The 26,823-nt window shown below is 36.8% G+C and overlaps 1 protein-coding gene across 11 annotated transcripts in view; it reads right to left on the reverse strand.

The window, feature by feature from the left end:
* The window catches only part of LOC133663536 (rap1 GTPase-activating protein 2-like), a 250,355-nt gene that overhangs the window by 64,523 nt on the left and 159,009 nt on the right, over positions 1-26,823 (reverse strand). For all 11 annotated transcript variants that reach the window (XM_062068075.1, XM_062068074.1, XM_062068080.1 and 8 more), the window contains one exon: positions 7,787-7,871. In XM_062068075.1, coding sequence (XP_061924059.1) covers positions 7,787-7,871 — 85 coding nt within the window. The remainder of the gene's footprint in view (positions 1-7,786; positions 7,872-26,823) is intronic.

Consider the following 26,823-nt stretch of genomic DNA (forward strand, 5'->3'; position numbering starts at 1 on the left):
ATATATTTCGTTTCAGTATACCTTCAACTGCTAAGTAAACATTAAAAATGCATGCTTCTAGGCTCCGCACAAGCACAGTGCACATATAAACACCTTCCCTGGGGTGCACATGTAGAACTGTCACCTTTCTCTACCTATTAAAAAAACAACTACAAAGAGAGGAACGCACATGTGATGTAAAGATGTACAACACATAATGTACAGTACAGTACATGACACAGTGTGTATGCAACAGTGAGTGGCAAACTAACGCACGTTGCAATAGCATAACAAAGCAGAAAAAAGGTGCACCTTGTTAACGGAATGCTTTTATTAAGTCACACGCTGGGGTGACCTAATTCCCAGGGCCGTCGCTTCTGTGTAAACAAGCAAGGTCATTTTGGGCTGAGGCGTCAGTAACCGTGTAAAGGAGGAAAAGGTCAAATTGATACACGACCCTTTCGCCGTGCAGCAAAATAAGACATCAGAAATGCAATCAAACCTTCAACCCCGGACTCACCCCTGAGGTTGAACAACTCGTTTTGATATTTGTGTTCCTGAATAATAGTTGGTTTTATTCAATTCAAGCAATATCTGGTTTTCATCATACCATCCTTTTGGATAGCTCATTTTGACCGTAATTCTCACCAATTGTCATTGGCAAATACTGTTAGCTTGAAGTCATCAGTGGCTTTACAAATGCATTCATCTATAAATTAAATAATTTTGGTCCCGGGACGGACCCTTGGGGTACACCACAAGATACATCTAAGCCCTCTGATGTGTGACCTCCTAGGCCAGGGGTGTCCAAACTTTTTCCACTGAGAGCCGCACACGGAAAAATTAAAGCATGTAGGGGCCATTTTAATATTTTTCATTTTTAAACCATAACAAAATATATGGATTTTTTAAAATGTATTTTACCTTTAGGGGTCCCGGGGACCATAAAGGGTCTCAGTTATTAAAATGTTAAAAATAAGTCTAATTTGTATTACTATTTTTTATTTAACACTTACAGTAAATCTCTATATCAACTTATAAGAAAAAAAGGTTTTATGGCTTTTCTGTCAAAAACAACTTTGTCTTTTATAGTAAAACTGAAATATGCAGTATTTAGTACTTAGAGCCCTAAAAGATCAATAATGCAGGACACCATTGATTTGAATTATTTAATATTTTTGAGTCATCACAGTGAAAAGATAAATAAAATACGACCAAATATATTTGGGATCCAAAAGGTGCCCCACTCATAAAGTGATACATTTTTATTAGTTTTTATTTTATTTTACTTTCAACACTTAAGTTACGAGATCAACTTCAGTTATATCTGTCGATTTTCCGTTATAACTATTATTTTGTTTGTTTTATGCTCTTTTGTCAAAGAAAACTTTGTTTTTATATGGCAACTACACAATATATGCAATATTTACCACATACATTTTTTTAAAGTGAAATATTTGAACTAATTGGAGCTTTGAAAATAATTAATTATCACATGGATTTTTTGTCTTTTTTTTTTTGAGCACTGGCAAAAAAAGAAAAATAAAGAAAGACAAAAGAAAAAAAAACAGCCTGCATGGCAGCTTTGTGCCAACATTGAAACTTTTTCTCGTTAGATTTCACCTCATTCCACTTTTTTTAATGTTAATTTTTATTTTTTGCATTAGCATTTCCAGAATGTGTGGCGGGCCGGTAAACAATTAGCTGTGGGCCACAATTGGCCCCCGGGCCGCACTTTGGACACCCCTGTCCTAGGCTGTAACTTCTTAAAAATATTTTAACCTGGGTGGGAGTGCTTATGGCTTCCCAGCATGCCTTGCAGCACCTTACATTTGTTGTTTATTATCCCCTGGAATAAACACTTGTTTGGAGCCACAGCCACTAGGGGGCACTACATGATCAAAAAGGCTTGGATGGATCAAATTTTAGTAACAACTTATAAAATCAAAGCGTAGTATAATTAAAGTCCAAAGACAAAACCACTATGATAATCATTAGAGATGTCCGATAATGGCTTTTTTGCCGATATCCGATATTCCGATATTGTCCAACTCTTAATTAGCGATTCCGATATCAACCGATACCGATATATACAGTCGTGAAATTAACACATTATTGTGCCTAATTTTGTTGTGATGCCCCGCTGGATGCATTAAACAATGTAACTTTACCATGAATTGATTAACGTGGACCCCAACTTAAACAAGTTGAAAAACTTATTCGGGTGTTACCATTTAGTGGTCAATTGTACGGAATATGTACTGTACTGTGCAATCTACTAATACAAGTTTCAATCAACCAATCAAAAACAAGGTTTTCCACATTAAGAGAACAACTTCAACTCCAGTTGTGGAAAAAAGTGCCAACATGGCACTGCCATATTTATAATTGAAGTCACAACGTGCATTATTTTTTTTTAACATGCCTCAAAACAGCAGATAATCCTGATACCCATTACAACTATGGGAAATACTATACTACCCACTTTTATTCTTTGGCTTTTAACACTACGTGAGTTGTGTGGTCCTCTGTGGTCCTCAGTGTTTTAAAAATGTTGATTTCTATTTATTATTTTAATTGGTTTTACCCTTTAAAATCGTTTTTAATCATATTTATTTTTATATTGTTTTTATATTGTTTTTATATATATATATATATATATATATATATATATATATATATATATATATATATATATATATATATATATATATATATATATATATATATATATATATATATATATATATATATATATATATTTTGGTTTTATTCAGTCATTGGTGGAGCTAAGGATAATATTTGAATATTGTTTTTAATATTGTTGTGCAGCACTTTGGAAACATTTCTGTTGTTGTTGTAAATGTGCTATACAAATAAAGTGGATTGATTGATTGATTGATTGATTGATTGATTGATACTTTGACTTTCACAAAGTGCATTATTTTTTATAGTTTTTAAACATGCCTCAAAACAACAACTACAAAAACAATGAAGGCACACAGCTTCAGTCCAGAGTATACTCTACATCCGTGTTTTACCGGATATGTACCGCTCCGTACAGCGGCGTTTTAAAAAGTCATTAATTTTACTTTTTGAAACCGATACAGATAATTTCCGATATTACATTTTAAAGCATTTATCGGCCGATAATATCGGCAGGCTGATATTATCGGACATCTCTAATAATCATCTTATCTGCCTTTTTTGGGTGGGTTTTCTTTTACATATAGTAGAGGAAGGATTCAAATGGCCCCATTCCTGGATGGATCTAGCGTGAGAATAAGGACGGGGGGGGGGGGGGTTAGTAATTTTGCAATACAGTCTGCTGAAAATGATGGAAAGCACCACTCTACATAGCAACTGACGCAGTGGTTAAAGTTGGAATTGCCACAAAACACAACACTATACTGCCATCTATTGGCCCCCCGCCCCCAATTTGTCACGTTACCTGTGTCAGGTAACCCGCGGCGAATGGGACGAATTGCCTTGAGATCAATTATGTTGTGAATTAGCGTTATACAGAAATATATTTGACTTTACTTGACATACATTTTAAATAAGAGGCTAAATGGGGACAAATATTTGTGGAGAGTTATATGCTTCGGTCCCTCATTCGCATACATACCGGTTTTGGGAATGGTTTATAAAAAAAAAATAATGTGTGTTCGGCATACTTGCCAACCTTGAGACCTCCGAATTCGGGAAATGGGGGGGAAATTGGGTGTTGAGGTGGAAGGGGGAGGGGGGTCGCAGGGGGTGTATATATATTCAAGTATTTCTTATATATATATATATAATCTGTTCATGAATGAGAATATCCGTTCGGCCACCGTGTTCAATGGAGAAGTCTGATCTACAAAATGTGCAGGCAGCATACCCCTTCCCCTTCGAGCTGTCCTGGATGAACTGAAACTATTTTTTCCAATCATTTTGGAACTTGCAAGCGTACTTCTTCTTCTTACTCGTCGTCGCCATGTCTCGTCTTCGTTCTTCTGCTTCGTCTCTGTTATGTTTTTGGACATTACTACTTGCCGTAGTTTGGAAGCAATGCATGATGGGAATCCGGATGTTGTGTGTCAGTGTATTAACGTGCCGGCTGGAATAAACACACGCTGAGAAATAGCTCCGTGCCTGCCTACTTTATGGGTTATAGATAAACCTATGGATAACGGAGACATATATAATAGTCTCCTTTTCAGGTGAGAGAGGACGCTAAAGGCAGTGCCCTTAAGGCACGCCCCCAATTTGTCCGGGTGGAAATCGGGACAAATTCAGGAGAATGGTTGCCCCGGGAGATTTTCGGGAGGGGCACTGAAATTCGGAAGTCTCCCGAGAAAATCGGGAGGTTTGGCAAGTATGGTGTTCGGATATTTTTTCTCAATTCTCCTCAGTTTGGAGCAAAGGGCCCTATGAGTACCGCGTTAACGGAACGGCGGACGGAATCACGGAATCGGCCAATGAAAACGTAATCTTCTGTTAAACACAGAAAAACTCGGAAATTGACTTTTTACTTTTTAAATTTGATCTCAATTCTGTACACTGCTGCTGGAATTAAAATTTTCCTGAGGGAACAGTCCTATCTATCTATCTATCTATCTATCTATCTATCTATCTATCTATCTATCTATCTATCTATCTATCTATCTATCTATCTATCTATCTATCTATCTATCTATCTATCTATCTATCTATCTATCTAATGTGACTGAAATGCTGTTTCCTCACAAACACTAAATCCCTCCGATCAAAACTAAACTTTTTACTCGTCTCCATTAAACTGCACCAGCACAATAGCCAGCTGCCCTGCACCCTTCCAGGGCCAACTCCCTGCCTGCCTCGGGGACGCCAACCCACCACCTCAAACACAAGTGTGCAAAAAAACCCCTACAAAACTCCTCCTTCAAAATGCCCTCAATTAGCCAAAAAGTTCCACAATTATCCCTCAGACGTGGCTCGGCATAATACAAAACCGTGGTAAGATCTGAACCGTGGGTTTAATGAACGGTGCCACACCTAAAACATATAACAACATAAACAAAGCTATCAAAGCAATAACTCAACTAAGCTGTGCATGTAAGCAGTGTTAATTGTAATAGATCAGACACAAACCCCACAAACGTGGCAACAAGGCTAAATATTTACCCATACTTTTTAAGTTCGTACCTCTACCTTCTCTGCCACGAACGGGCTGTATTTCAATCATCTTTCTATCTTTGAAGTCGTGTGGAGAATGTATATTTATTTTGTGCCTTTCCTCTCTGTATGACGGCTTTGTTCAAAGTGACATGCTGCAGAGAGAGAGAGCGAGAGCGAGAGACTCCTGCGGAGAAATCTATTATTGAGGTATTGCTGTGCTAATCTGCCTCCCGAGAAAATAAATCTACATTGTAAACATGTGAGGATTTATTTATTTATATTTTTTGCATAATAGCTGTATGATTTCAAAATGGTTTGTCATACAGTGCCCAAACTGAATTTGGCATGTAACAGTCAGGAAGGATTCCATCAGATGGATAATGAATTATTAAACCTTCTCACATGGGTGATTCAAATGGAAATTGACTTTTTCCCCCATTAAATTCTAGAAACTCTGAGCAGATTCAAACAAACAGATATGTTAAAAAAATATGAAACACTTTTACTAACACTGAAGCAAACAGCAAAAAGCACTGACCTGGTTGGTATTACTTTCATACCAACAATCTATTAAATAAAGTTTGTAGCAGGTCTCTTTGTGCAACTTCCAGAACGTCCATCCATCCATCTTCTTCCGCTTATCAGAGGTTGGGTCGCGGGGGCAGCAGCCTAAGCAGGGAAGCCCAGACTTTCCTCTCCCCAACTACTTCGTCCAGCTCTTCCCGGGGGATCCCGAGGCGCTCCCAGACCAGCCGGGATACATAGTGTTCCCAACGTGTCCTGGGTCTTCCCTGTGGCCCCTTACCGGTCGGATGTGCCCTAAACACCTCCCTAGAGAGGCGTTCGGGTGCCATCCTGACCAGATGCCCGAACCACCTCATCTGGCTCCTCTCGATGTGGAGGAGCAGCGGCTTTACTTTGAGCTCCTCCCGGACGACAGAGCCCCGCCACCCGGCGGCGAAAACTCAATACGGCCGTTTGTACCCGTGATCTTGTCCTTTCGGTCATAACCCAAAGCTCATGACCATAGGTGAGGATGGGAACATAGATCGACCGGTAAATTGAGAGCTTTGCCTTCCGGCTCAGCTCCTTTTTCACTACAACGGATCGATACAGCGTCCGCATTACTGAAGAGGCCGCACCGATCCGCCTGTTGATCTCACGATCCACTCTTCCCTCACTCGTGAACATGACTCCGAGGTACTTGAACTCCTCCACTTGGGGCTAGATCTTCTACCCAACCCGGAGATGGCACTCCACCCTTTTCCGGGCGAAAACCATGGACTCTGACTTGGAGGTGCTGATTCTCATTCCAGTCGCTTCACACTACATGCTTCCATCTGTTGAAAAACTCTATGGAGATGATGATTTCATTTTCCAGCATGATCTGGCACCTGCTCACAGTGCCAAAACCACCAGTAACTGGTGTACTGACCATGGCATTACTGTCCTCGATTGGCCTGCCAACTCCCCTGACCTGAACCCCATAGAGAATATGTGGGGTATTGTGAAGAAGAAGCTGAAAGACACCAGACTCAATAATGCAAATGAGCTAAAGGCCGCTATTGAAGCACCCTGGGCATCCATAACACTTCAGCAATGCCACAGGCTGATTGCCTCCATGCCACGCCGCATTGATGCTGTAATCCGTGCAAAAGGATTCCCACCAAGTACTGAGTGCATTAATTGACATTTTCAAATGTTTGATTTAGTTTTGCTGTTTTAAATCTTTTTTTTTTACTTGGTCTGAGGAAATATTCTAATTTTTTTGGAGAGAATTTTTGAGTTTTCTTAAGCTGTATGCCATAATCAGCAATATTAAAATAATAAAAGGCTAGCAATATTTCAGTTGATGTGTAATGAATCCAGAATGTATGACATTTTTGTTTTTTTAATTGCATTACAGAAAATAAGGAACTTCATCACAATATTCTAATTTTCTGAGACAGTCTTGTATATATACATACACACGTTAGGTCAGGAAAAAACATGTACGCTATATCATCCCTACAAGCCTGTTTCACAGGTTTCCCTGCTCTTCAGGGGATTCTATCAACTGTATAACAGATAAATCACAGTAACCTCTAACACCCCAACATTGGGTTGATTTTTTTCTTGCCCTGATGTGGGATCTGAGCCGAGGATGTCGTTGTGGCTTGTGCAGCCCTTTGAGACACTTGTGATTAAGGGCTATATAAATACACTTTGATTGATTGATTGATTGAAACTTGACTATATATATAAATAATATATATATATATATATATATATATAAATAATATATATATATATATACATATATATATATATATATATATATATATATATATATATATATATATATATATATATATATATATATATATATATATATATATATGTATATATATATATATATATATATATATATATAATATATATATAAATCTTAAGAATGCCTCAACGATTTAATTTCAAATTTTCGGGACTTATGCAGATCCCAAATACACAGACAACAGGTACCAATTGGTAATACATGTTGGGTTTGCACAATAGGACTCCTATAAGGTTCCAGTGTTACAATTCATGGACATCACTGGAACGTTCACTCAGTAGACACAAAATGAATTGAGTTTTATTCTAAAGGGTGTTGGTATGAATAAAAGAACAAGTGCTCTGTGTGTCCTACCTTCATGCTGGGTGGAGCCGTGCGTGGTGGGGATGGAGGACATTCTCCAAGAGGGACGTTGGTGATGTTCAATAACTCCTGTTTCCTGGAGAGAAGACATTGAAATACATGTTTGTATTGACGTTTATTTGCGACATGTTCACCAATTCCAATCCAGGCGCTATGCACTTATTTACAAAATGCTGGAAGAAGTAATTGCATGTTGGTCAATATACAGACTGGAACATGAGTGAATCCACACTGAACATCTGCTGCGTGAAGTGCAAACACATTACAGCTTGAACACTGCAACTTTCCATTGATCAATGGCATCTTTTGATCTTTGTCATGTTTGTATACCTGTCAAGGACAAAACCCCTGAGCAAAGAAAGGCAATTTCCAGATTTACACTTTTATCCGGCTCCACACAAAAATTCAATAGTTTCTTCTTTGCTCCACACCTCCATAAAAATATTTTTGTTGTCCTATTAAATGTGGCTTAGTACCCCACATATAGACGCAATGTCTTCTTTTGTAAGGGTCATAAACTTAAAAATTAAATCAATATATATATTAATGTTGTTACCCTAGGGGAAACTGGGTAACACATGGCACACAAACCTATTGTTACAATAACAATCTACAAGGTTAATATAGCTAGCTTCTCTTTCTTCCCCTCCATTTATCTGATTTCATTTGTATTTCAAGTTATCATTTCACATATGTATTGTTGCATTTGAACAACTGTATTGTTCATAATAGAGGTAATTATTGTTATTATTCATTACCAATAGTGCTATTTCTATTGGTATTTGTATTGCTCCATTTGTAGTGTAATAATGCTCATTGTCATTTCTGTATTATTATTTATTTCACCAACTGCTTCTTTGCTATCACTTTTACTATCATATTTGTACATATCCTATTTGCTGATGTTGTTCTATTGTTGTTGTTTTTGTTGTTGTTATTGTTGCGTTTGCTGTTGTTGTTTTTGTCTCTCTGTCTTAGCCTCCTCTTGTCCCTTCCTTTTTTTCTCTTTCCATCCCCTCCTGCTCCGGCCCGGCTGCACCAAATAATAATATAAATCCATTTAATAGTCAAATACAAATAAGGCAACAAGAGAAGTAAAGTAAATTTGTACAGCCGATATGGGCATCTACATCAACAATATGATTTGCCTGAGAAGCTGGACAAAAAAAATAAATAAATACATAACAAATAAATAAATAAATAAAAATAATCAATTTTCCTGTATGGAATCAATTTCAATCCCGCAACATATGACAACACGCCAAAGAAAACCAATAAAACAACTAAGAGTGTCCGCCCTGAGATCTGTAGGTTGTGAGTTCAAACCCCGGCCGAGTCATACCAAAGACTATAAAAATGGGACCCATAACCTCCCTGCTTGGCACTCAGCATCAAGGGTTGGAATTTGGGATTAAACACCAAAATGATTCCCGAGCGCGGCCACCGCTGCTGCTCACTGCTCCCCTCACCTCCCAGGGAGTGGAACAAAGGGATGGGTCAAATGCAGAGGGTAATTACACCACACCTAGTGTGTGTTTGACTATCAGCGGTACTTTAACTTTTAACTCAACTTTAATTTTGGATTGTACTTGTACATCTTTTTTGTATACATATTCAAAATAATCTCGACCGAGCAGTTAATTGCTTCTTGAAAACAAGGCTGGAATGCAAAAAGGACCGTCTTAGTTATTAATCACAAAACAAAACACAACATAGAGGATACAGTATGCATCCAAAAGATAATAATGGTGAAGTTTATTTGGAGTAGTGATTTAAGAACGTCACATTCGCACAATTCGACATGATGTAATCTGGAGAAGAAAAGGATAGGAAACATTTTTAGTAATAGCGAATTTATCCGATAGATTTTGTAATAAACTGTGTCAATTTAAGATCTTGAACAGATTGCATTTTACATCTTCTCAGCTGTTTAAAATTGGTGCAGTGGATAGCAAATTATGTATGAAGTGTCGGGCAGATGAGGGAGCTCTTTTTCATTCATTGTGGGAACGTCAGAGAATAAAAGAGTTATGGTTGAAAACAACAAAAGAAGCAATCACATTCCTGAATATAAACATCTCAATGACATTGCAAACTTGTATTTTTGGTGATCTGCATCAATTTAGTAACAGGTCATCAAAGAGTAAAAAGGCATTTGTTTCAATATGCATCATAACAAAAAGGGTAATACTAAAATAATGTATAGATGTTGATAGTCCAACTCATACTGGAGAACTGGGGGTGGGATTAAATAAATTATCTTCTTCCCATTCCCTTTCAGGCAAAACTGGACAATCATGCTTACATACTGTACATGACCTTTTGCACTTTATTAATTTATATTATTATTTGTTGTCAACTTTGTACTTTTTTTATGTCATTGCCTGAAATAAATAAATGAAAAAAAAATAATACTGACTGGTATACACAAGCTATGGAAATGATATCAGTAGAAACAACTGAATTTAGTTTAGATAATAATGAGTTATATATTGGAATATGGGATCCATAAATTACATTTGTTTGAACTATTACATGAACCTAAAATATGACTTATTTTATCTTTGTAGAAAATATTGGACACAATGTGTTGTCAAGCTTATGCGATGCAATGCGACACTATTGTTCATTTTTGAAATGTTTTTATTTTTTTAATAAATAGCTGTGATGATCATGTCAATGAGGGATTTCTAATCACTGCTATGTTGGAATTCTTATTAATATTGATACTGTTGTTGATATTATTAATTTTGTTTGACTACTTTTTTTAGATTATTTTGTGTCATGTTTGTGTGTCCTTTCAATTGCTCTGTTGATTGCTATTCTGAATGTTGCTGGGCCGGGTTTGGTTTTGGAATTGGAATTGTATTATTATGGTATTATTGTGTATTATTTTGTTGGATTGATTCATTTCAAAATAAAGAAAAAAAAAAAGAAAAAAAGGACGTTTGGTCAGGATAGGCATGTGAAGCAGAGCCTTGCTTGTTATGATGAAAAATGTATAAAACTAATATTTCATAAAATAGATAATAATATTTGTTCAACAAACTGTTATTTGTATTTTCTCCATCATTACATTTTTTGTTAACATTTTCTTCAGTAATAATCTCTAAATTTACACATTTCTAGATCATATGGAGTACTGTAGTACCGTCAGTCGCCACATAAATTGGGGTGGCGTACCTGAGCTAGCAGGCACTTGTTGCTGCCACATCTTTTTCCACAGACGAAGCCAGCGGATTTTATTTAAAAAATAATGAATTTATACAAAATATTTTGTTGCTGTGCTGAATGGATTGATTTATGAATGAATGAATGAATGAATGAATGAGACTACCAAGATTAAGGCACAGTATATAAGTAGCAGCTAAAAATTGTCACTAATACAAAACGGAAGATAATCAGATATTTCTAGGTACTGTACATGTATAAGATAATTTTTTTGGAAGACGATAAGTTAGGTACTTCACATACAAACAAAAGATAAAACTACAAATATTTGTTTTAATTTATAAAAGTAAATACATGTTGGATGTACTTGATAACATTTTTATGAATGTTATTTTTCAAAAAATGTTCTTGTTATTCTCCTAATTAGCAGTCTTCATTAAATGAGAGCATGTTAAATTAAATTTAAAAAAACCTCACCAGATGTCACTGGATGGCTTATTCTATCAAAAATATTTTTGAACAATTAATGATATCTCAATTGAATAATAATGAACGACAAAGTCTGTCTGTAGTCGTACAAAAAACTTTGTTAAATTAGTGATGTTGAATGGTTAATTTAATTTAATTTAATTAGATTACACAACCACATTTTCTGTATTATCTACTGCAGAAGACAAAAGACAAATTAATAAACATAAATCGTGAATAGTAATTCAATTTGAGAAGTAAATGGAGTCAAACAAACAAAAGGAGAACAAATACAGACTTACAGGTTGGAAGATGCTGAGAACTGAAGAGCTGCTAGCAGCCTGGCTTACTAACAATTAACCCCTGGGTGTTTGTTCTGGAGTACACAGATGTAATCAAATAAGTTAATGCCAGCTAGCTAGGTTAAACTAGTGCTAATGCTAGGGCAGTGTTTATCAAACAAGGTAAATGTTTTCAACAGATATGTTTGGTGTCCTTGGAATCATAAGTCTATTATTGCTATCAAGTGTCCCAGGAAGTAATTTTACCTGGATCAGGTATACAAAAAAACAACTAAACATACAGTACAGGCCAAAAGTTTGGACATATCTTCTAATTACAAGGCATTTTCTTTATTTTCATGACTATTTACATTGTAGATTGTGACTGACGGCATCAAAACTATGACACCTGTGAAGTGAAAAAACATTTAAGGTGACTACCTCTTGAAGCTCATCGAGAGAATACCAAGAGTGTGCAAAATAGTAATCAGAGCAAAGGGTGGCTATTTTGAAGAAACTAGAATATAAAAAAATGTTTTCAGTTATTTCAAGTACATAACTCCACATGTGTTCATTCATAGTTTTGATGCCTTCAGTGACAATCTACAATGAAAATAAAGAAAATGCATTGAATGAGAAGGCCTGTACTGTAAAATACATATATATATATACATATATATATACATATACATATATATATATATATATATATATATATATATATATATATATATATATATATATATACACACTACCGTTCAAAAGTTTGGGGTCACATTGAAATGTCCTTATTTTTGAAGGAAAAGCACTGTACTAGTCTTAACTTTAAATAAATACACTCTATACATTGCTAATGTGGTAAATGACTATTCTAGCTGCAAATGTCTGGTTTTTGGTGCAATATCTACAGAGGTGTATAGAGGCCCATTTCCAGCAACTATCACTCCAGTGTTGTAATGGTACAATGTGTTTGCTCATTGGCTCAGAAGGCTAATTGATGATTTGAAAACCCTTGTGCAATCATGTTCTCACATCTGAAAACAGTTTAGCTAGTTACAGAAGCTACAAAACTGACCTTCCTTTGAGCAGATTGAGTTTCTGGAGCATCACATTTGTGGGGTCAATTAAACGCTCAAAATGGCCAGAAAAAGAGAACTTTCATCTGAAACTCGACAGTCGATTCTTGTTCTTAGAAATGAAGGCTATTCCACAAAATTGTTTGGGTGACTCCAAACTTCTGAACGGTAGTGTTTATATATATATATATATATACATACATATATATATATATATATATATATATATATATATATATATATATATATACATACATATATATATATATATATATATATATATATATATATATATATATATATATATATATATATACATACATATATATATATATATATATATATATATATATATATTTAATATATATATATATATATTTAATATATATATATATATATATATATATATATATATATATATATATATATATATATATATATATATATATATATATATACATACACACGCACACACATACATTATATGTACACATACATACGTATATATAAACACACATAAATATATATACTGCTCATTTACTGGAGAAGAAAACTAGTGCCTCTGGTCGCCAGCTCGCAGCTCTCGCCGCTGATCACCATCTAGCAGCTTGCGTAGCTAATTGCTAGATGGCAACAAGTGCGCTAATCGCGAGCTAGCTTAATTACTAACATGAAAACAAGACACATCAACGTCTTTCCCCATTACAATCGTCATGCCCCAATCTCAACTTGTATAAACACGTTGTTGTCAGAGCAACTAAGCTATTTAATTGTGCTGAATGGTAAATAGGAAGATATATGTTGTGTGTTTTTTTAAAAGTAAAACTGGGTTAAAATATTTCATTTTTGCATGTATGTACTGTAGTAGCGGTGTGAACATTTCATATCATGGTTATTTTGACCCAAGTTATCACAGTTATCATTCTTATCACTATATTGTTGAATGTGCTCAAAATATACTTACACACACTAAAATCTTTCAAACAAGCTTATTAGAAATATAAATGAGATAAACACACAATATACAGTACTAAAAAATATTATATATTGTTTTGGCTTCTTAATAGTCTCATTCTATTTTAATTTTAAAAAGGTTTTAGTATTTTTTTTCATTATAAAGGAAAAATTGGTGTTGGTCAGGCAGCATGGTGGAACAGGGGTTAGTACGTGAGCATCACAGTAAGAAGGTCCTGCGTTCGATCCCCGGGCTCGGGGTTTATTGTGTGGAGTTTGCATGTTCTCCGATAGGTTGATTGGCAACACTAAATTGGCCCTGGTGTGTGAATGTGAGTGTGATTGTTGTCCATCTGTGTGTGTTGGCCCTGAGATGAGGTGGTGAATTGTCCAGGGTGTACCCCGCCTTCCGTCCGAACGCAGCTGGGATAGGCTCCAGCACATCCCGCGACCCCTGAGAGGGGCAAGCGATAAGGTGTTGGTCACTTTACTGCTATTTTTCACTAACCAGTTTATCGTTATACCCCTAATAAGTCGCCTACTAGGTTTAACAACATTGCGATAATAATAATGATGGCCGTGATAATTTTGTTTACAATTACCGTGATGTGAGATTTTCATATTGTTACATTCCTACTCCACAACCAAGTGCAGCTACTCAGATTATAAAGTACACAACCAACTCATCTGTTATTGTAGGGGCAGAGAAACTAGTAATTTCTTGCCAGTTTTGAACAGAAAATTCCCTCATCGTCAACCGGAACATCTTCCAACACTCAACGTTTACAAAATTCAGATAATGCCAGTAATGGAGTAAATCCTCAGAAAACCGTACTGCGAAAGGTATTAGTACCAGGAACCCTAACCCTGTTATTTAACTGGTCCCTGTCACTAGCCATCGTCCCTTTCGGCCTACTATTGTCCCTGTTCCCCCCCCTAAAAAAGGCCTGTATTTACATTAATGTTAATCATTTGGTTCCTGTGTGTCATGAGGATCTGTCATGATCAGCAAACACCTCGACAGCAGTGAAGAAGGTCCAGCAGGGACTAACACTTTTGAGAGTTGCTTAGCAAAGCTTTTGCAAAGGGTGATTAGGTCCGAAGAGAAAATCACCGGCTGCCCTCCTCCTTCCCAAATATATCTGTAGATCCTGTTGGCTCTCCAGAGCAAATAAAATCGTACTTTGGACATGAACCATTTACCCTACAGGCATTTAGTAAGAATGTATAATGACAAGAACTAGCTCCATGAGAGAGAGAGGGGAAGTTTCATGGGGGTAAGAAATTCGCAAGCGGTCCCCAAATCCTGCCTGTAGAACACAGTTTAGGGTGGTTGGGTTTTAGAGTCGGTTAGAGCACCAAACTTTTGCTTTCACACCTATCTCGTTCTGCAAGATCAGCATGGCTGGCAGAAGTGATCATGGTTACACATGCCAATTTTGGACCATTTTGTAGACCAGTCGAAGCACCAGTGGTTCGCGATGTCCTCCTCCCACCCCTGCTGCCTCACTGGCACAAGCGTGTTGGAGGACAGTTGAAGACCTGGACAACGACGATCAAGGAGGTCCTCTCGGAACTTCTGGGGGCCACAGTTGGTCGGCCTCCGTCGGTGGAACCAAGATCAGTTTGCCAAACCTCTGCAACCTCTCGACCATGGCTCGGGATGTTGTCAGGGTCAGAGATGGAGTCGGCTCAACCCGCCCAGGGTAAATGCCGCCCCAAGACAAGTCAAGAAACTAGCCCCATAATGTTTTTGTAGTAGTACACAACTCACGGATTAAATAGACCATTTTTTTTCCTGTAATTCTATTTTCCGAAGTGTTCTGTGAAGTTGTTTGCTGTGTGTTTAATATTGCCTGTAGTTTTACTGTATACGGTTTGCTTAAGATATTTTTTTCTTTTTATAGTACCTTATATTATTGTATTTTTCGGACAATAAAGCAAACTTAAAATCCTTCCATTTTCTCAAAAATCGACAAAGCACCTTATAATCCGCTGTACCTTATGTATGTTTTATTTCTGGTTGTGCTTACTGACCTCAAACCTTCCAAGGTTTCTCATTGTGCCCATTGGGTTGAGTTTTTTCTTGCTCTGATGTGGGATCTGAGCCGAGGATGTCATTGTGGCTGGTGGAGCCCCTTGAGACATTTGTAATTAAGGGCCATATAATTAAACTTTGATTGATTGATTGACAGTGTAATAAGTGTGACCAGTAGATGACAGTCACACCTAAGAGATACCCAGCAGGCACAAGACATTAAAACAACGTTGAGAACTTGTTGAATTAAATCCTGATGCTGAGCAACTCAAACATAATGTTGGGAAAACATGCTTTTAATCAATGTTGGGTTCTGACGTTGATTTGACCTTTGATTTTTGGTCATTTTGCAACCGATATGTTACAACATAACAAAGGTAGCAAAAGTCACACTAAACTATTTTTAAAGATTTTTGAGCACCGTGTGTAATGTTCAATATTTTCAATAAAACATCAAAGTTCTAGTCTAGCTTGCTTACTTGCTTGGGTCATTTATTGAACAACAGGCTTCAACTCGTAGTACTCACCTACCCAGCAGGCATAAGACATTAAAACAACGTTGAGAAACTAAAACTTTGATGTTGTATTGAAAATATACAACATTACAAACAACGCTCAAAAATCTGCGAAAATAGTTTAGTATGACTTTTGTTACGTGTACAGGGGAAGAAGACGGCGCAGACAGCAGGGACGTCGTTTTAGCTCTATTCATTTAATTTTTACAATGGTATGGAGTGTGAAACTAATCCAAAATGTGTATGGTGTGATTATGTGCAGCGATTAACTGATGAGTGTTACCCGAAGTGTTGAGGTGCGGAAGTCCAAGAGGGGCAAGGCAAGCTCGGAGGTCCGTGAGCAGGCATGAGGTCAAGGGCAGGAGAGAGGCGTCGAAGGTCCGTGTCCAGGCGGGAGGTCGAGATCCAAGAGGCAGCCAGGGAACCAGAGGGAATACGGGGAGACGAGACACACAGCTCGTGACGCGGGAACGGAGGAATGTGTACGGGAACAGGTCGCTACGTTCTGGCCCGGAACGCAGGTTTGGACTGGCTTAAGAAGCCTGGAAGCTCATCAGTGACAGGTGTGCTAATTGCAGATGGATTGCAGCTGCAGATGCGCTCTTGGAGGTGCGCCCACCGCAGCGCATAGATGAATGAGCACTGAGGTGCGCCCGGGCCGTGACAACTTTGCAAGTTACTCAGCCGCATCACTTGGAGTGTCAGAGCAATACAACTACGAATGACGCTACGAAGACCATCTCCACTCCATTTTGAAGCAATGCAACACCCCGGCAGCAACCCTGGAATCTCTTGCGGCTGACAGAATTATTTGGTGGGACATTTGTGCTCGTGGCATAGATGCCTTAGAAACAAGCCGCACCCAACTAAAAGAAGTCCTCCGCCATTGCCGACAACACCAACAACAAAGATTGGGGACTGGAGTTTGCTGTTCTCCTTGAGAAAAACTTTGTGCCATTACAGATCCTATGCATCCGGAAACAACCCTTGAGTCGGGCGTCATCGTCAATAACGACAGACTACCAAAGAAGAAGAACAATGTAATTTCATTTTATAGACACTTTTTCAACTTTTCATTTGAATGAATCTACACCAAGATGAACAAGTCAGCCTAAATAGCCGACAAATGATCAGCTTAAGCTTTTGTTATGTTCTCTGGGGGTTCAAGCCCTGCTAGGAAAATCTTTGAATCTTCGACTACCAGAAGCGTGACTGCACAATAATGATGGCTTAGCTTTCACAGTGAGACACAGTTTCTTATTGGGGCCGTATGGGTGCCATGTTTTGAAAAGTTCACACATTTCTATTCAGTCATTGGCTTTGAGACACACCGGATTTGGTATGATTGACATCAGATAACCAAAACATTCCCATGCCACAACACTTCAAACCAAAAAGATTTAAAAAAATCGGATTACATGATCTATTAACGCCTCAAAATACAAACTATAAAATTGTGTGTTCTATTAGTGGGGTGTGATGTTGGTGATCTCCTTAGACTACATGTACAATTTATAAAGAGTGCAAAAGTGCCCTATTTAAATTAGGTTTTTGTGTGTACTACAGGCTGTCACCATTGAGACACTCATTTCCAACCACATTTTTGGCTATCAAATGGTCCAACCTGTGACGTTTCACCATGTTGTTGACATGCAGCACACTAATATGATTAAAAAAAAACACCTTTTCGAGGCTGTAATGAAGCGCGATCTAGACAACAGAGCCTACTTTTAGCACGCTGAAGGTGTGTTCTGGCACTGATCCATTTGCAATGAAATGCATATTGTAAGATGTTTTTTTCAGGAGATATATTGTAATAATATATCTCCTTTATAAAAAAAAATAACAAAATTAAAACGCCAGCAGACACCAAAATGATCAATTTAAATTGTTCATTCAGGATTAAAATGTCTGATGTGTAAAATGTTTATTTCCAAATATGTGTACAAACACGTAATAGTGGGATCGCCTCCTGTCTCCCATCCATTTGTACGTATGTGTGGCAGTTTGCACACGGCGGCTGCAAAACAGTTCTTGTCTTGAGCGCGTAAGGATTATATTTGCATCTCTTCCTCCCAGTATTGTGGGTGTTCTGATAATCAATTTATACATAAATACATACACACACACACACACATATACAGTATATATATATATATATATATATATATATATATATATATATATATATATATATATATATATATATATATATATACTGTACACATTTATTCATATATATAAAGTATATATACACTTTTGTACATATATATGTATAAGCAACATATGTAAATATACTGTATATACATCTGTAGATACATACATACACACATATACTGTATGTGTATGTATATATATATATATACACATATATGCGTGCATGTACAGTATATATATTAACATATATATTTCCACACATACAAATATACATAAACGCTAAATTATTTGAGCTCTCTATTTTGCTCATTTAAGAAAAACAATCCTCTGCTCACAAGCTTAGTAGATCAGCTTTGTGTGTTCTGTCAAGTTTGCAAGTGTTTTAATACAGGCAAACATTTAGTAAATCAGGCCCTCTGTGTCATGTACTAAAAACTGAGATATACTTCCTGACAGAAGCAAAATAATCCACCAACAGAACTCGTAACTCACCAAAAAGCCAATTTACTTGAATCAAGCAACTTGTGACCAACATTTTGGGGTCTATTAGTTGCAAGTAGTTATTGTGTTCTACCTTATGCCTTCTAACGTTCCATAAAAACCTTGCAAATTCACAATATTGTATTGCGGAACATCGGTATGCCTCAATTTTCGCATGATTGGATTTTTGCAAAAAAATTCCCCAGTTTTCATTCAGCGTCTCGGTTACGGTATGGCCAAACATAGTTTGTTAACAAGTAACACGAATCCCAAGGATCGGTGACTCATTTGGTGACACCACTATGTTTCCTCTATATTGAAACTATTATCATATACAGTATATCTGATTTATGACACAAAAAGACTTCCAAATTGTGCAAATAAATAGTTATGATCAAAATAGTATCAATCCCACAAAGATTCCTGAGCCATTTTGAGAGATAATGAGGAAGCCTGTGACGTGATCGCGTGACGTCGCGCTAAGAGCCAAAGATCCCTTCCCCATCAACAACAATGCTAATCAAGCAGACTTTGTGAAGCCAACAACGATTACTTTAGGAAAAATTATGATTACACACAAAGAGGATGAGCAGAAGGTTTCAGAAAGCTGACTGCTATTTGTGACACTAGCAGCCTTGCTAAGTGCTAAACATACAAACTAACCATATTAAAGCATAATAAAACAAACACTTACGGTGATATTTCCACTCTCGCTGGGATGTCGACAGACGGGGCGCTCACATAAGTCTTTTTACTTCAAAATTAAATCGCAATCCTCATGAAGGGGTAAAAAAAGTTGCTCCAACAAGCGGCTTTTTGGGGATGTGGAAGTCGACCAGTCTGACGGTCCATGGCCACATTTGTCCACTACCACGTGAGAGATGCATGGATTATAATCTAGAATTTACTTTTAGCAAGTTTGAGATTAGGCAGAAGCAGCCTCTGTTTTATAGTGTGTCAACAACAGCAGCGTAAGATAGCATTAGCTCACTGCTATCAATGTGCCGCTAAAATAGTCTGTCATATGCCCTCGCCGAGCAGAGAGGTAGCAGAGAGGTAGCGGCATGGTAAAGTTAGCTGTGGCAGGTGGTGCGAGTGGTAATACGAGAGAGAGAAGGTGCGAATCTGGTAACAAATGGAGGAAGAAAAAATAATTCCCAAGAAAAACAGCACGGGGTCCATCGTCTGGTGGTGGTTTTCGGCTTCAAGCGGGAAGATGTTGAACCGTAATATGTCAAGTATGCGGCAAAAGCATTGCTACAAAAAGTAGCAGCACTACTAATTTGTAGCATCATTTGAAAAGTCACCCGCTAGAGAATAAGGAGTACTTGAAACTCCGCATGTCAACATCTCCGGCCGGTGCCACAGCCAACAAAATGCTAATGCAACCTGCACTGACAATTGAGCCTGGCGTCTTCAGTTTCCACATCAACACCGTATGAAAAAAATAGTCAAAACAGGAGATAACGTCCGCAGGAACCTACCACATAGCGAAAAACATACACACCTTGATTTCCTCTTATGCAGCTATTTTTTATTTGACAGTTATTGAAATATCTTGTGTGACATCATGCACAAAAGTGCACTTTATTTGTTTTAAACTATTGTAGTGGCGTTCTGTACAAAAAGTGCACTTTAATTTAGTGTTGTTTTGATATGTCATCTTAGTGACATCATGCACAAAAGTGCACTAATAGCTTGTTTTAAAATGTCTCTGACAATCTTGCACTTCCTGTTTTGAAATGACATGAATGTTTGTGCCACTGCTTAATAAATACAGTGATGGTAAATTGATTATCAAGCTACCGAGAGCTGGAACCTTCCTCGCGGATGCAGGTCATCAAAGTCACCGCCAAAGTGCACGAGTCTTCAGTAACCATGTCACACCTCTCCCTGGCTCATTCCCCTATGCAGCTGGCCACTTCTTCCCAAAGACCCTGGTTTTCCACAGTGTTCTGTACTGTATGCACGCAAAAACATCAGTGTTCCATTTGAAATGGACATGTTGAGTGTTCAGTGCTGGAAAGAGCACAATGCAAGCCTTTGTGTCTTGTATACCTCTCAAGCATGAAAAGGGATATGCTCGTTCAGTAACTGCGACCGTTTGGAAAAGATGAGGACTTGTCCTTGACATGAGAATTATTCTGTTAATGAAAAAAAAAACATCTACCTACATCATTAGTCGGCAACCCAAAATGTTGAAAGAGGACCGAAAATCAAACAAAAAAAATCCTTCTGGAGCGGCAAAAAATTAAAAGCCTTATATAAGTCTTATGATGAAGGCAACACAAGAAGATGTAGTTAAGTTAAGTTAAAGTTCAAGATTGTCACACACACACTAAATGTGGTGAAATTTGTCCTCTGCATTTGCCCCATCCCCTTGTTCAGTGTGCAGGTAAAAAGGTGTCTAATGCTTAAATAAAAAATAAACAAAAGGTGAGGGCCCCTAAGAAAAGGCATTGAAGCTTAGGGAAGGCTATGCAGAACGAAACTAAAACTGAACTGGCTACACAGTAAACAAAACCAGAATGCTGGACGACAGCAAAGACTTACTGTGGAGCAAAGAAGTCGTTCACAATGTACATCCGAACATGACATGACAATCAACAATGTCCCCACAAAGAAGGATAAAAACAACTGAAATATTCTTGATTGCTAAAACAAAGTAGATGCGGGAAATATCGCCCAAAGGAAAACATGAAACTGCTGCAGGAAAATACCAAAAAAAGAGAAAAAGCCACCAAAATAGGAATGCAAGACAAGAACTAAAACACTACACACAGGAAAACAGCAAAAAACTCAAAATAAGTCACGGCGTGATGTGACAGGTCGTGACAGTGCACCTACTTTGAGACAAGAGCTATATTGATGCATGGTTGGTTATGGTTTAAAGTCATATCCAACAATTTTGACAACAACTTTTTACTGTCAACTGAGTTACATTTTATAATGATTTCTGCTGGTGGTTTGCCTCCGGATTTTTTCTACGCAAAAAATGTACCTTGGCTCAAAAAAGGTTGAAAAACACTGATATAGACAGTGTGATTTCTAACAATTAGGAAAGTTTGTGTCATATTTGCTCTCTTACAGAAACAATATCCATCCATCCATCCATTTGCTACCGCTGGTCCCTTTATTATATATATTATTATAATATACAAATATTGGGGATGGCGTGGCGCGGTTGGGAGAGTGGCCGTGTCAGCAATCTGAGGGTTCCTGGTTCAATCCCGACCTTCTACCAACCTCGTCACATCCGTTGTGTCCTTGAGCAAGACACTTCACCCTTGCTCCTGATGGGTCGTGGTTAGGGCCTTGCATGGCAGCTCTCGCCATCAGTGTGTGAATGTGGAAATAGTGTCAAAACGCTTTGAGTACCTTTAAGGTAGAAAAGCGCTATACAAGTATTTACCAATAAAACATTTTTTAAAATTTTTTTCCACCATATTTTCCATTTTCATACATTTTTGAAAAAGCTCCAGGGAGCCACTAGGGTGGCGTTAAAGAGCCGGATGCGGCTCGAGAGCCGCGGGTTGCCGACCCCCGACCTACATGGATGGACTGGATACAACTACACATGTATATACTGTATGTATGTATATATGTATATACTGTATGTATGTATATATATATATATATATATATATATATATATATATATATATATATATATATATATATATATATATATATATATAATATATATATACATACATATATATATATATATATATATATATATATATATATATATATATATATATATATATATATATATATATATATATATATATATATATATATATATATATATATATATAACACAAACATATATATATATATATATATATATATATATATATATATATATATATATATATATATATATATATATATATATATATATATATATATATATATATATATATATATATATATATATATATATATATATATATATTTTTTACACTACCGTTCAAAAGTTTGGGGTCACATTGAAATGTCCTTATTTTTGAAGGAAAAGCACTGTACTTTTCAATGAAGATAACTTTAAACTAGTCTTAACTTTAAAGAAATACACTCTATACATTGCTAATGTGGTAAATGACTATTCTAGCTGCAAATGTCTGGTTTTTGGTGCAATATCTACATAGGTGTATAGAGGCCCATTTCCAGCAACTATCACGCCAGTGTTCTAATGGTACAATGTGTTTGCTCATTGGCTCAGAAGGCTAATTGATGATTGGAAAACCCTTGTGCAATCATGTTCACACATCTGAAAACAGTTTAGCTCGTTACAGAAGCTACAAAACTGACCTTCCTTTGAGCAGATTGAGTTTCTGGAGCATCACATTTGTGGGGTCAATTAAACGCTCAAAATGGCCAGAAAAAGAGAACTTTCATTTGAAACTCGACAGTTTATTCTTCTTCTTAGAAATGAAGGCTATTCCACAAAATTGTTTGGGTGACCCCAAACTTTTGGGGTCACCCAATATATATATATATATATATATATATATATATATATATATATATATATATATATATATATATATATATATATATATAATGTATATAATGTGAGAGTAACCCAGGGGGAAAAAAGCAAAACAAGCTTCAGCTGGTAATCTACCCCACAAAAAGCCAAATGATTTGAGTCAGGACATATATAGATTCTTCTGGGGCACTCGATTCTGATGAATGATACGCAGATAAACACTCGTTTGATGAAACCTTTGACTTGCAGTCAGCTATTGGCATACATTTCATTAAAAATACTTATCCATCCATTTGTTTTTATTGACAGCGTCAGAGATGCTTTGACGATATGTTTATATTGTGGTTGTTTTTCAATGGTGTATCATACTATGAAACCTCATTGCAGCCAGCAGATACACATAAATGTGTGTATTCATGTTTTAAACAAGAATAAAGAACATAGCGTATACTTTGACCATTAAGACTTTCCTAGGGGCCTTTTGTGGGCTTCTGTTTCCAGTTGATTCTGATATTTCTCATTAAACTCGATAAGAAGCCTGATTCGCATGCCGACTGACCAATTACGCAATTGGTACTTCCTGCAATGTCTTAATAAAAGAGTAAGTAGAGGAAATGGAAAGTGGCTGGGGCTCATGCCGGATAGTGTGCGTGTGTGTAAAGGCAGATAGGGAATACAAATTTGGACAGCAGAATCCTGAACAGACATGACAGTTACGTCTGTGATCAGTTTTTGAAACGTTGATGGAGGTTTGGAAGGATTAATGCAGCCCAGAACGCACAAAATAATCAGCCCTTAGTGGTGTTCATTTATGATTAAAATGTAATAACTTCAAGTCTTTGATTTCAGAAATTAATTATATTAAACCGCAGGTATTTTTCAATACTAGGGTTGTACAGTATACCGGTATTAGTATAGTACCGCGATACTAATGAATCATATTCGGTACTATACCGCCTCTGAAAAGTACCGGTCCGCCACCACCCTCCCGTCGTCGTCACGCTGTGTCATTGTTGGTTTATGAGCAGACGAGCATGTTCGGCAGTGCACAATCACAGAGTACTTACAAGCAGACACAGCGTGTAGACAGAAAAGGGAGAACGGACGCATTTTGGCTTAAAAACTAACGATAAAGGTGAAGTTATAACATTAAAACGCCCACCGGAAGAGTCCAGCCGCAGTCGGCCGTGTTTTAGCTACTTCTAAATCACTAATCCTCGCCTCCATGGCGACAAATAAAGTAAGTTTCTTACAAGTATCATCCCTGTAGGACTAGAAATAGCTAAACATGCTTCACTACACACCGTAGCTCACCGGCGTCAAAATGTAAACAAATGCCATTGGTGGATGTACAACTAACATCCACTGTAATGACACCAAGTACAGTAGCGTATCTAGTCGATACTACTATGATTACATTGATATTTTTTGGCATCACAACATCTTTCGTTTTTTCTAAATTTATACTATGTTTATAAACTCAGGAAATATGTCCCTGGACACATGACAAATTTGAATATTACCAATGTATGATCCTGTAACGACTTGGTATTGGATTGATACCCAAATTTGTGGTATCATCCAAAACTAATGTAAAGTATCAAAGAACAGAATAATAAGTGATTATTACATTTTAACAGAAGTGTAGATAGAACATGTTAAAAGAGAAAGTAAGCAGATATCAACAGTAAATGAACAAGTAGATTAATAATTATTTTCTACCACTTGTCCTTAATAATGTTGACAAAATAATAGAATGGAAAATGACACAATATGTTACTGCATATGTCAGCAGACTAATTAAGAGCATTTGTTTGTTTACTTACTACTAAAAGACAAGTTGTCTTGTATGTTCACTATTTTATTTAAGGACAAACTTGCATTAAGAAACATATGTTTAATGTACCCTAAGATTTGTTGTTAAAATAAGGCCAATAATGCCATTTTTTGTGGTCCCTTTTATTTAGAAAAGTACCGAAAAGTACAGAAAAGTATTGGAATAAGTTTGGTATTGGGACAACACTACTCAATACAGCTCGAAAAGGGCACATGATTTTGCAATGCATCGTGGGGTCTGGGTAGCCGTTGTTGCTGGACAAAGTTTACATGGTTGTACTCACCCAGTGGTATTGTGAGAGAGAGCAACAAACTGGATTAAAATAGATTGTACGAAAGAAAAAAAAAAATCAAAACACTGTACCGGAACAAACTGGACCCTGTTCCAAAGGTTCACCACCTTAAAAAAATGGAAGAATTGACCCATATGAACACGTTCAATAGACGAGATCTGAGCATGCTGCCGAACATTTCCTGTGTCTCGGTCGTCAACGGAGTACATTTTTATACAGGCCAAACATTTGGGAATGCCAAGTCTTGTAAAAGCTCACGGACACTCCAACTTTGAGCGTGTGCAAGACCTCGGAATTTTACATCAGAAATAGAAGAATGTCGTCCTTTAAGAGGTAAGTCAACAGGACTTGTTGCTGTGTAATGTCTCCTGGAGAAATTAGTTTCACATTAGATATATTTAAAGTCTGAAATACACTGTGCATTAATGTAGGAAATATTTCAAGTATTCTCCATTATTAAACTGTGAATAAGGGTATTGTTTTTTTCCCCCCAAATACTGTACGTTGTTCGTAACCCGCAGCTATCTTAGCTTAGTTTAGCTAATAACATCCTACTAAATGCTGTCAAACAATGAATTTTTTTTTATTAAATCAATTGCACTGTGGAATTTGGATTAATCACAATTAATCACAGGCTATTACTGGCTTGCATAATTTGAATTAACTTAAAAAAGACAACATTTTGACACAAATGGTGTGAAGTGAATTATATTTATGTAGCACATTTTCGCTAGTGACTCAAAGCACTTTCCATTGAGAAACCCATCATCTATGTTGGAGCTACAGTCACACCAGTGTGGATAATATTATTAATAGTATCTATGCCATGGTTTTGATTCACATTTTCAGATCCCTTCATCCATCCATCCATTTTCTACCGCTTATTCCCTTTGGGGTCGCGGGGGGCGCTGGAGCCTATCTCAGCTACAATCGGGCGGAAGGCAGGGTACACCCTGGACAAGACGCCACCTCATCGCATTTTCAGATCCCAAATAGACAAAATCATGTAAGAAAAGTGCTTCTGCATAATATGAACGATTTAATATTAAAAAGACAAAAAAAACTTTCAGATTTTTAGTACGATCAACAAAGGCTATAATAAATTATTCTGGCGCTACAAACTTAATTTTTATGAGTTATTGTTGATGAAAAATTAACTTGGAAGCAACATACTGAACTTCTCTGTCGCAAGAAGCAGGAATCTATTTTGAGTAAAGTTTGTTATTTTATTATTCGTTCTTGTATGTTGCCATTATAATAT

This window comes from Entelurus aequoreus, linkage group LG13 (assembly GCF_033978785.1).
Source record: "Entelurus aequoreus isolate RoL-2023_Sb linkage group LG13, RoL_Eaeq_v1.1, whole genome shotgun sequence".
Lineage (NCBI taxonomy): Eukaryota > Metazoa > Chordata > Actinopteri > Syngnathiformes > Syngnathidae > Entelurus > Entelurus aequoreus.